This window comes from Salmo salar, chromosome ssa09 (genome assembly GCF_905237065.1).
Source record: "Salmo salar chromosome ssa09, Ssal_v3.1, whole genome shotgun sequence".
Classification (NCBI taxonomy): Eukaryota; Metazoa; Chordata; class Actinopteri; order Salmoniformes; family Salmonidae; genus Salmo; species Salmo salar.
In genome coordinates, this window is record NC_059450.1 from 121,575,459 (window position 1) to 121,588,163 (window position 12,705).

The 12,705-nt window shown below is 39.6% G+C and overlaps 1 protein-coding gene across 1 annotated transcript; it reads right to left on the reverse strand.

Moving 5' to 3' along the window:
• Window positions 1–2,521: 2,521 nt before the first annotated feature.
• Window positions 2,522–4,776, reverse strand: LOC106612737 (complement C1q-like protein 4). The gene is made up of 5 exons (XM_014214195.2): window positions 4,666–4,776; window positions 3,895–4,000; window positions 3,526–3,705; window positions 3,287–3,418; window positions 2,522–3,151 (listed from the first exon to the last, which is right to left on the reverse strand). Exons 2-5 carry the CDS (start codon window positions 3,995–3,997, stop codon window positions 2,847–2,849), a joined length of 720 nt encoding a protein of 239 aa, XP_014069670.1. The 5' UTR covers window positions 3,998–4,000; window positions 4,666–4,776; the 3' UTR covers window positions 2,522–2,846.
• Window positions 4,777–12,705: the final 7,929 nt, after the last annotated feature.

A 12,705-nucleotide genomic window follows, 5' to 3' on the forward strand; every position in this document is an offset into this window, starting at 1 on the left:
AATTGACACATCGAACTGTAACACACTCACACAGTTGGTTGATACCAATGTCATTGGTATTGTAGCCAATGCAAATATATTTTCCATTTATCTGTTTGATCTCATTCTGATGAACTCCAAGATGGAGGAGTATAACAAGTCTTTTTAAGAGCGAGACCTGTGCTTTTCCCAAGAGCTTTGCCACCTTTCCCCCATGTAAATCCTATTCACCTAATTCAAATGTCGGCCTACAACACGTGTCTTGTTACATGCTTAACTTGCAAACTTAAGTTATTGACTACAATCATTATCCTACCGTTTTGATCAAAACTTGCAGCAAAGACACCTTGGCTGCGTTTCAAACTCAAAGTAGACAGCCCTCGGCCCTAAACCCTCAGCCATTGAATGAAGTTTTACATAGTCACATCCGAGTGTACCTTAAATGTCCCTTGCCCAAGTGAGGGAGAGTGATGATCGGAGAGGCAACATCCTTGGAGGAAATCTTGAAGTTGAGCTTAAAAACATCCAACCTAAAGCTATTAATGTACCTAGTAAGCTAAAGTATCTAGCTAGCACTCCTGTCAGGTAGCTAGCTACAGTTACCGATAACTGGCTTGCTAGTTTTATAGTTTGGTAATTTATTCCAATACATTTCAGAATTGCAAAAAATAGCAACGTTTTATAGGCTCCTCACTACGAGACTAAGCCAATTTGACAGCGCTAAAATATATATATATATATATATATATATATATATGTATGTTTAGCAAGCTAGCTTACTTTTTTCTGACATGCTGAAAATGAAGCCTTGTGTAACGGGCGTCGTAAGGATTAGACCAAGGTGCAGCGGGAACGTGTATACTCATCTTCTTTATTACATTTAAAAGAAGGAAAAACAAACAAATCACATATACAAAAACAACAAACACCATAAACCAGTCCTGTCATGTGCACATACACAAAACAGGAGACAACTACCCACAAATCCCATTACAAAAACACCCCTATACATAGGACCTCCAATCAGAAGCAACGAGGAGCAGCTGCTTCCAATTGAAGGTCAACCCCATTAACTGAACATAGAAATAGAAAGACTAGAACTAACATAGAAATACACTTACATAGAACATAGACCAAAAAATCCCGGAACACATAAAACAAACACCCCTCTTACATAAGCACATAGCCCAACAAACCCCGAACCACATAAAACAAACACCCCCTGCCACGTCCTGACCAAATACAATAACAAATAACCCCTTTACTGGTCAGGACGTGACACCTTGTCGATTACATTTGACACTTCACAGCCACAAGAGTTTGACATGTGACCAGGGGCAGTTTTGGGGGGGCCAGGGGGGGCCAGTGCCCCTGTGACAACAATTTTGGACCCCCTTGTGGCCCCCCTAAATGTGGAGTATGAAATCATTTTTACATAACTAATTTTTGCTATCGTTCTTTTTTTACATCCGTTATTAGACAGTGGCAACGCGGAACACTAATGATTATGAACATGGTCTTTTGCCTGCAATGCAATGCAGTGAAGAAAACGATATGACAACAATAACGTCTAATGTAACTGGCCCCTCTAACAGTACAACTGGCCCCAGCTTGGCCCCCCCCAGTTGAAATGGTCTAAAACGCCACTGCATATGACTACAATTTGCATTGAATTGTGGGTCATATCAACCTCGCAAGTGACCAAAGAGGGGGTAACGTTTGTGAATTGGACCTCCACTTAAGATGGCAATCAAACTGCATCCGGTTTCGACGGGGATTCTCCCGAGGGAAAGTGGATAGTGCAAGGGCTGAGGGGGTAAAAATAACGTGTTTCAACTGCAGCCCTTGCCTGAGGAAGCCTGCTCTGATCTGACTTTCGCGCGCCACAATCATTTTGCTGTCCAATCAAAGCATCAAAATAAATGTGGGGGCGTGGTTTTTGACCAAAATTGCCAAGCTGATGAACGCTTGCGGTCTCATATAAATTTGATCTCGCTTTTTTTTTATTAAATAAACGGACTGGTGGCCTTTATTAAACAGGTTTCCCATTCATACAGAAAAAAAATAATTGACTTGCGTTTACAAATAAGAATTTTGAAGACAAAGACCAAAAGTACAGTGTGATAAAATAACAGCAAATACAAGATAGGCTTATTTCATTTCCAAACGGTGATCCGTATGTAGACCTACAATTCCCAAATTTTCTGCAATTATTCTATTAAATCGCATTACTTTTCCAGTCTGAAATGGACACTTAAACATGCCATGATATTACAGAAATTCCCTGACTTGTGGGAACCCTGATTACATTCAAAGTAATAATGCTAACTACAACAAAATACGAGCCAATGTTAACAACACGTAGGTTAGCTAGCCTGAGAATCATTATCATCCACTTGTATGCCTATTAGGTTCTACGTACCGTTGTTATTCATTAACTCAGCATTCATTTAGAGATGAATTCATTTAGACGCTATGAGACCACGCCTGTGGAGGACCATTAAAAAAAACTATAAACAGCACAAGATGACACATGTCCTGCTTCATGTAACAAATCAGCTTTTATTTTGTTCAAAGCAACACTACTTCAAAGGCAGACTGTCTGAATTTAACTGTACGTGGAATATCACACACACACACACACACACACACACACACACACACACACACACACACACACACACACACACACACACACACACACACACACACACACAATACACACACTTGGAACATTATGTGTGTGTGAGTGCCATATCAGTATGTCTTTGTGCATGCATGTATATGTTTGTGTGCATTCATGCATGTACGTGTGTTTTCATGTTTGTTTGTGCATGAGTGTGTTCATGTGTGTGTAACTCTGTCCTCTACTCCTGTGTGAAGGGGTAGACCAGGTATCCGCTGAACCTGTTGTACTCCTTGGAGTTGCCACACAGACTCCTGCCGGAGAGCAGCTCCACGTACACCTGGTCACTCTGGCGCAGAGACACCAGCACCGAATGGGTGGCGCTGTCCTCCGTGTCCTCCCGGTTGTCCTCCCACACAGAGGCCACCACCTCGTTGTTCTTTATCAGCTGCACCTTGTGGTAAAGACGCTCGCCGTCCACGCCCACGTTGGAGTAGGCCGTGAAGGAGAAGGAGTAGAGGCCGGCGCGGGGGGCGGTGAAGGTACCTGGATAGAGGACACACACCGGGAGATGGAGAGGGACTGTAAATGGGTGAGTGTGTGTATGTGTGTTTTATTTTGTGTTATGTTATTTATCCAGTATGTGGGGAAATGATGCGACAATGCAGTGTGGCGTCCTACCCAGAGCGTCATTGTATCCGTTACCCTGGTTGAGTGAGACGGCGTAGTAGCGGATTGGCACGTTGCTAGTGAAGGGCCCGAAGCAGTCGCTTCTAGATCTCATCGCCGCGGTGAACGCAATCTTATTGTTGCCTGAGTCACAGAACGAGGGAAGGAGAACAGAAGAAGTTAGAAGCCTGGGACTTGAACATTAAGGATTTGACTTAATCAAACTAGGAAACAGATGTATTTTCCAGTACCTGTGACTTCCTTGATGTCGTTGTCCAATCGGGTGAGCTGCTCCCACATGTCCACCATGCGCATGAAGGTGCGGTCCTCCAGCATACTCATCTCATTGGCCACACAGCAGCAGCCCCGCTGGCTGTTGAAAGCACACTCACAGTCCCACTTCCCACAGGGCAGGGCCCCAGTCCAGCCCACTGGGGACAGTGGGGAGGATAGAGGAGGAAGGTGGGAGGGGAGGTAGAGGGAGGCAGAGAGTAGGGGTCAAAAGTTGTCAAAGCAGGACCAAAAGTTTGACATTACATTTGATTGTTAAGATATGTTTGGGGTGGATAACATACAAAAAGAAAAGAGAAAAACTGAGGCGTCATGAGGTTTTCTGTTACCTGCTGCATCTCGCATCAGCTCTAAAGTCCCAATGGCCTTCACACTGGCACAGAGGCACAGCACCCCCCACAGGCACACAGCAGACACTGCAACAAACTTCATTATCTGTAATACATAGATAGTTACTGTTGGTCCTTCAACATACCTTCAAATTACAATGAAAAGAGACTTTTGAAAATATTTATAAGCATCGCATGGCTATGCTCTCTGCTAAGAACCAGCTGTATGAAACATAATATAGTTGTAGTTCACACACTGGTCAAGATGACTAACTTTCACAGTCTACTCAACCCATTCAGGGTTTAGTTGTATTTTTTTTTTTTAGTATGCCTCGTCAAGATGGTGCTCTAAAGTTACATCAACTTCCTTCATTCCCTTACTTGTTTAGTCAACTGCAAAATGATTGATATTCATAGGTCATTCCACCATCTTTGATCAAAACATTTAATCAATAGTTGATCTCAGTACCCAGATTTTATATTCTGCGTATAAAGCATTTTGCTAAAGCAGCCTACACCCATTCTAAAACTTTTTTTCATCTACAGTTCTTTTGCCATCGGATTGGTTTTTATATTTCAAATAAAATATTATCAACACAGTGCCTTCTTGCTTATCCAAAGCTGTCACTCATCAAAATAGACAATATAGAACTTCAGTATCATTAGCGTATTGCTTTACGTATATTCCATAACCATTGCATAGCTCCTATCTCACCAGATCTGAGAGCCTCCAGACAGTCTGAGTTTAAAGGGAGGAAAGGCAGTACTTACTGTATCGCTGGAAGAAGCCCACGTCTTGTTTCCTTGTTCTTCCAGTAGGTTGAGCAGACTTGGGAATCCTCCTAAGACTATGTAGGAGTTTAATGCAGGCGGGGTGGTGCTGCCGTGCTATTGGTTCCCTGTCTGAGGTCCCACCCTTCCGCAGGTGGATGAGAAAAGCTCCACGGCCATTCCATGTACACAAACCCCAACCCCAAAAACACAGGCTGAAGTAGGGTTCCTAACGGAGGGCACCTAGAACACATTCAATAGTCTCCCATGTGACAAGTTAAAGACAATGCCATGTCAGTGTTTCTTCCTTGGGTGTGAATGAGAGGTCCTGTAAGAAGCCAGCTCATCTTTGTCGTTGTGTGAAAATTGTAGGTTTTTAATAGGACACCGGTGTCTGGTTTCCCTAAAACTCCCAGTGGACACAGTGTTTTGTGCTACTATTGAATAGATTGTTATCGAGGATTTTGAATGGCGTTTCCCAAATATACGTGGGTTTATTGCTGTCTCATTGAGAGGCATTATCAGTGGATCAGGAGACCCAGATATAGTGTCACCTGGTTCTCACACCTGGGTGTGGGCGGAGGTGATGGAGAGAGCTTCTGTTCCCCACTTATTGTTGACCATCATATACAGTATTGATTGTTGTTTTGTCAGCGTTGCTGACTGTCACATGTCCCCTGTTGAGCGACCCGGTTCTTCCGATGCTATCCATTTCCTTTGAGGCAAATCAGAGAATGGAGGTCAAAGTATTGTGTTGGTTTATGTCATTAGATAACATCATCCAACCTCGACCCTAGACAGAGAATAAACAGGGAGGTCATAGGGTCTATCTTACAGTAGTGCTGCTGATTACTAATTACTTTTTTAAATGCACATACGTACAGCATAGGTTTATATAAATGTTGTATTGTATTTCTGTGTGCAGGGTTGGGTAGGTTACTTTCTAAATGTAATCCTTTACAGTTACTAGTTGCCTGTCCAAAATTTTAATCAGTAACGTAACTTTTGGATTACCCAAACTCAGTAACGTAATCTGATTACATTTCGTTACTTTTAGATTACTTTCCTCTATTGTTTACCTTTTTGTTGGTGACACTTTGATATCTTGATAATAAGCAGCTGTTCAAAGGGCAAATCTACAGATGAAACAATACCAAAACGGATGCCCCGCCTCTGTTTTGGTAAAAATCTGACAGAGCTATGGATGCAAGGACTGACCATCCATGATATAACAATTATTGTTTGAACCATGTTATGAGGCTATACAGTGTTTGTTTACATTTACAATGTTTACAAACATTGGAGTAAAACAGACTAATACTTTGGGTTCTCATGGAGTGTGACAGTTGAATTAAGTTCATGAGGCATTTATAACTTATATTCTTCAAGAATCAATGGATAAATATATATATACAGTTGAAGTAGGAAGTTTACATACACTTAGGTTGGAGTCATTAAAATTTGTTTTTCAACCACTCCACAAATTTCTTGTTAACGAACTATAGTTTTGGCAAGTCGGTTAGGACATCTACTTTGTGCATGACACGTAATTTTTCCAACAATTGTTTACAGACAGATTATTTCACTTATAATTCACTGTATCACAATTCCAGTGGGTCAGAATTTTACATAAACTAAGTTGACTGTGCCTTTAAACAGCTTGGAAAATTCCAGAAAATGATGTCATGGCTTTAGAAGCTTCTGATACGCTAATTGACATCATTTGAGTCAATTGGAGGTTTACCTGTGGATGTATTTCAAGGCCTACCTTCAAACTCAGTGCCTCTTTGCTTGACATCATGGTAAAATCAAAAGAAATCAGCCAAGACCTCAGAAAAAAATTGTAGACCTCCACAAGTCTGGTTCATCATTGGGAGCAATTTCCAAACACCTGAAGGTACCACGTTCATCTGCACAAACAATAGTACGCAAGTATAAACACCATGGGACCACGCAGCCGTCATACCGTGTCAGGAAGGAGATGCGTTCTGTCTCCTAGAGATGAACGTACTTTGGTGTGAAAAGTGCAAATCAATTCCAGAACAACAGCAAAGGACCTTGTGAAGATGCTGGAGGAAACAGGTACAAAAGTATCTATATCCACAGTAAAACGAGTCCTATATCGACATAACCTGAAAGGCCGCTCAGCAAGAAAGAAGCCACTGCTCCAAAACCGCCATAAAAAAGCCAGACTACGGTTTGCAACTGCCCATGGGGACAAATATCATACTTTTTGAGGAAATGTCCTCTGATCTGATGAAACAAAAATAGAACTGTTTGGCCGTAATGACCATCGTTATGTTTGGAGGAAAAAGGGGGAAGCTTGCAAGCCGAAGAACACCATCCCAACCGTGAAGCACGGGGGTGGCAGCATCATGTTGTGGGGGTGCTTTGCTGCAGGAGGGACTGGTGCACTTCACAAAATAGATGGCATCATGAGGTAGGAAAATGATGTGGATATATTGAAGCAACATCTCTAGACCTCAGTCAGGAAGTTAAAGCTTGTTTGCAAATGGGTCTTCCAAATGGACAATGACCCCAAGCATAATTCCAATGTTGTGGCAAAATGGCTTAAGGACAACAAAGTCAAGGTATTGGAGTGGCCATCACAAAGCCCTGACCTCAACCCTATAGAAAATTTGTGGGCAGAACTGAAAAAGTGTGTGCGAGCAAGGAGACCTACAAACCTGACCCAGTTACACCAGCTGTCAGGAGGAATGGGCCAAAATTCACCCAACTTATTGTTTGAAGCTTGTGGAAGGCTTCCCGAAACGTTTGACCCAAGTTAAACCATTTAAAGGCAATGCTACCAAATACTAATTGAGTGTATGTAAACTTCTGACCCACTGGGAATGTGATGAAAGAAATAAAAGCTGAAATAAATCATCCTCTCTACTATTATCCTGACATTTCACATTCTTAAAATAAAGTGGTGATCCGAACTGACCAAAGACAGGACATTTTTACTGGGATTAAATATCAGGAATTGTGAAAAACGGAGTTTAAAGTGTATGTAAACTTCCGACTTCAACTGTGTATATATATATATATATATATATTATATATATATATATATATATATATATAAGTCCAAAAATTGATGTAGCAACTACAGAACGTCCCTTTAAGTATATAAAAAGTGTGCGGGTTTGAGCATGTGTCCATTAGGCCTATGGATTTATTTATTTTTATCAGCATGAATTAGATTGACCAATAAAAGCCCCAGTTTTATTCCATAGGCTGGGATCCGCACTATGCAGCTGTTGCAAGCGCATTTTTCACAGGCTGTCCACTGGTTTAAAAAACAATGATTGATAGGCAGCTTAAACTTCTTGAACTCAACCATTATTGGGTTCAAATACACATTTGGATTTGTGAACAGCCGTCCACAACAACCACAATCTGTGAGGCGCAAATAGCTAAATGAGAGAGCAGCAGTGTGATTCACATCAATGCGCTATGTAGATATCAATAATAAGTGATATCCTGAAGAAGGACAACATCTGCGTTAATGCGTTTACAATATACAAATAAGGCTTTCCTTTTTGTAAGATCTCCCAAACCCCTAGCATTCAGACTAACGATATTGAGGGAGTTGAAAACGAACTCCTGCATTAAAAAAAGAAAGAACACAAACTAGATAACAGAAGTAGTAACGTGAACAATAAAACAAACAGTGAACCTTGAGAGGATTACTCCGACGGAAAACTACGCTCAGCAGAGGTAGCGGTGGTTAACAGTATAACAAATCTCTTCTTTTTCTCCTTTTTTTTAGTTGGCAAGTGTTCATAAATTGTAGTTCGCACTGTACATTAACTCGTGGCAGTACATTAAATGTACTCTTGTCAGTACTCACAGTTCCAGTATGGTTCATGTCAACATAGTTACCCAGTAATCATTCTTCCTTCGATAAACACGTGTGGGCCCTTGAACCCAGCCTTCTTTCCCTCTTGTCGTGCCTTCTGTATAAGAGGCCACAGTTTCTCCCTGGCAGTCTGATCCTGCGGTATCAGAGCTTCTTTGATGCGGAGCGTCTTCTCGTCCAGAAACTTGTTCCCCTTGGCCATTCTCCAGATGATGCCCCTGTAATGGCGCATCGTTAAGCGCAAGATGACATTGCGAGGGGGTCCATCAGATCTTCGTTCCCCAAGTCGATGTACCACGTCGATCTTTTTTTAAGAGACAAAGACCAGGTGGCCCATGCCCTTAATGCTATCACTGCATTCTCTATTGCATCAGGATTAAAACGGAATGTTTCTAAATGTGAAATCTTTCGTTTATATAACTCTGATGATAAAGACAGACAATATTCCTGTAAAGGACTGTGTTAAATATTTAGGAATACATCTGTCATAAAAAAAAACACTTAGTCAGACAACATATTAATTTCTCTCCTAAAATTAAGAAAACAAAAAATATATTGAATAATTGGTTACAAAGGGATCTTTCTATACTTGGTAGAGTACTACTGTCCAAGGCAGAGGGACTGTCTCGCTTTGTGTACCCATCATTATCTTTATTTGTAAATCCCTCTACCTGTAAAGAGATCAACAAGACCTTTCTTGACTTCATCTGGAAAAATAAGTCTCACAAACTAAAAGAGTCAGTCCTCTCAAATAAAAGAGCTGAAGGAGGTCTGGAAGTGTTGGATTTTGTTGACATAAATAACACTTTCAAGATCAACTGGTTGAAAAGATGTTTGATCAATACTGATGCAATATGGTATTTCATTCCAAATTATGTGTTTAATAAGTTGGGAGGTCTTACATTTTTACTGAACTGTAGTTATATTCCTGAAAGATTACCCGCAAAATTGGCTAGGTTTCACCAACAAGTTTTAATGTCTTTGCAAATATATTTGATGCACAATTTACGCCACATAAAGCTATTTTGTGGAATAATTCAGACATAACTGTAAGGAATTAGTCATTGTTCTACCCCAGCGGGCATGAGAGGAATATTGACTTTGTTCTTTATGCTTTTGACAACAGGGGTAATATTCTCACATATGAACAATTTATAACATTGAAAGACTTTCCAATACCTTTCAGAGAGTTTATTTCTGTGATCAAAGCCGTTCCCAGTGGTCTAACTACACTAATGAAAACTCATCTTAGCTTTGGTAATGATCACAGAGTTTATCCAGAACTCAGATTGGAAGGCGTGGGCTTACTTGAGAAATCTTGTTGTAATAAATATACAAGATAAATTCTTCATTCACAAAACCAATTTAAGCCTGGAGTAAAAATTTCCTGGAACATGTTTATATATATTTTTTACCTTCATTTAACTAGGCAAGTCAGTTAATAAGAACAAATTCTTATTTTCAATGACGGCCTAGGAAGAGTGCCTGTTCAGGGGCAGAAAGACAGATTTTTACCTTGTCAGCTCAGCGATTCGATCTTGCAGCCTTTCGGTTACTAGTCCAACGCGCTAACCACGAGGTTACCTGCCGTCCCTATTCCTGACATTGTCTCTAAATAACCTTGGTTAAGGCCTTACAAATATTGTATACCAAACTAATTTAAGGAAGTGCACTTTAAAATTCTACATAAGATATATCCATGTAAATTCTATGTTGTCCAAATTTGTGGCTATTGATGTCTGCGTTTTCTGTGAAAAAGAATCTGACTCACTTGTTCTTTGAATGTAAATTTGTGTCAGAATTTTGGGAAAACCTTGCAGAATACTAATTTACCATTATGAATACTACCCATGTTTTTGACATGAAGGATGTAATATGTTACTATTGCAATGATAACAAGACCATTGAACAAGACCATTGAAATGATTGTGATTTTTAAAATTCTTGTTGCCAAATACTTTATACACAAACGAAAATTCCAGAATTATATACCAAAGTTACTTATATTTTTGATTGGATTTAATTATCTTATTAAGACATTAACCCTAGTGAATAACAACACGAATATCGTCTTCCTGAATCATTATAATGAGATTTTTTTTCAGAGTGAATACAATTGCATGAGAATTGTTTATTTTTGTATTATTTTATTGATCTTTTTGTATGTTTTAGTATTTCATTGTTAATACTTGTGTTTTCTTTTGTTAGACATGTTTGATGTAGCAATGTAAGTTGTTGATTTTTGTATTATGAATAAAAATGTATTTAAAAATGAATAAAAATAAAAATATACAAAATAAGTGATATCCGTATCGCCGTAGACTACTCCACTGCTGTCATCCTTACCTCCAAGCGTTTATTCAAATAGGTTAATCTTTGGATGCCGACAGCAGTCGTAACGTTGGAAGTCATAGCTTGGACTGTAGCCTACAAAAGCCTATTCCTGCTCTTTTCCCTCGATCCATCAAATGCGTTTGGTGTGTCATCATAGTGGTCTCTGATGTGTGGTCAGACTCGCTCAGGTGGAACAAACTGGTTGTGCTACATACTGTATGTAGCTAGTTCATAGCATTTAAGTAATGTGCTGCTGAATGTGACATAAGAAAAGCTGTGAAGATATTCATATGTCAGAGGAACACCAATACTTGAGTAAAAGTAAAGATACCTTAATAGAAAATGTGAAAGTCACCCAGTAAAATACTACTTGATTTAAAGTCTAAAAGTATTTAGTTTTAAACATACTTAAGTATCAAAAGTAAAAGTACAAGTATAATTTCAATTTGCTTATATTAAGCACACCGGATGCCACGTCTGGATAGCCAGACTACAACATAATTTACAAACAAAGCATTTGTTTTAAGTGAGTCCTCCAGATCAGAGGTAGTAGGGATGACCAGGGATGTTCTCTTGATAAGTACGTGAATTGGACCATTTTCCTGTCCTGCTAAACATTCAAAATGTAACGAGTACTTTTGGGTGTCAGGGAAAATATATGGAGTAAAAAGTACATTATTTTAGTTAGGAATGTAGTGAAGTAAAAGTAATTTAAAAAAAATATATAGATAGTAAAGTACAGACACCACAAAAAACGACTTAAGTAGTAGTTTAAAGTATTTTTACTTAAGTACTTTACACCACTGTTAGTATGTTAGCATGTGTGTGTGTGTATGTCTTCACAGTCCACACAATCCCATAAGGTGTATTTGTATCTGTTTTTTAAATCTGATTCTACTGCTTGCATCAGTTACCTGAATTGGAAGAGTTCCATGAAGTCATTGCTCTATGTAGTACCGTGTGCCTCCCATAGTCTGTTCTGGACTTGGGGACCGTGAAGGGACCTCTTGTGGCATGTCTTGTGGGGTATGCATGGGTGTCTGAGCTGTATGCTAGTAGTTTAAACAGACACCTCTGTGCATTCAACATGTAAATTCTTCTCACAAATACAAGCAGTGATGAAGTCAATCTCTCCTCTATTTTGAGCCAGGAAATATTGACATGCATATTATTAATATTAGCTCTCCGTGTACATTTAAGGGCCAACCGTGCTGCCCTGTTCTGGGCAAATTGTAATTTTCCTAAGTCCCTCTTTGTGGCACCTGACCACAGTATTAATGCTTATGGCTAAACTTTACTGCTCTGTACACCGCTAGCCTGTACATCCCTGACAACGTGTTGAGCATAGCTGTATGGTACGGAGGTCAGATAATAACAACAAGTTGAAAAATATTATCAGATTACATAAAGTGGTGTCAAATGAATCCATTTCACTCAAGAGGACAATGTATTATTTTAATGTGTGAACATTTGGTCTTGATGTTAATTCATAGAGATACAAAGGTGAGTTGAGTTAAGGTGATTTGAGGTGAGTTGAGTTTATTTGTCACTTTTGTGACACATTTGATTCATTCAAGGAAAAGGTTAACAAGATAGGGGCAATATAACCCTCTACGGTTGACTCCCCAAAATAAATGGAAACATTTTCAAAAAAAAATAAAAAATGCTCATTTGGCATTTATCTTCATTGCGCAGAGGATGTACTTCTACCTCACTCATCCCAGTACATTAAACGTTTGTCTCTATTTGTGGACGCTTAGGATCATTAAGTAATGTTAGTATTAGTATTAATACAGTAGTGCACTAACACAGAGAGAGAGGAAAGAACACAGACCAAGTAC

Bases quoted from the DNA above. Each gene is read 5' to 3' on its own strand.
- LOC106612737 (XM_014214195.2), bottom strand. From the start codon at position 3,997: ATGAAGTTTGTTGCAGTGTCTGCTGTGTGCCTGTGGGGGGTGCTGTGC. The intron at 3,419-3,525 runs GTACTGGAAAAT...TCTGTGACTCAG, and splicing joins CGACATCAAGGAAGTCACAG to GCAACAATAAGATTGCGTTC. The intron at 3,152-3,286 runs GTAGGACGCCAC...TCCTCTATCCAG, and splicing joins CGGATACAATGACGCTCTGG to GTACCTTCACCGCCCCCCGC.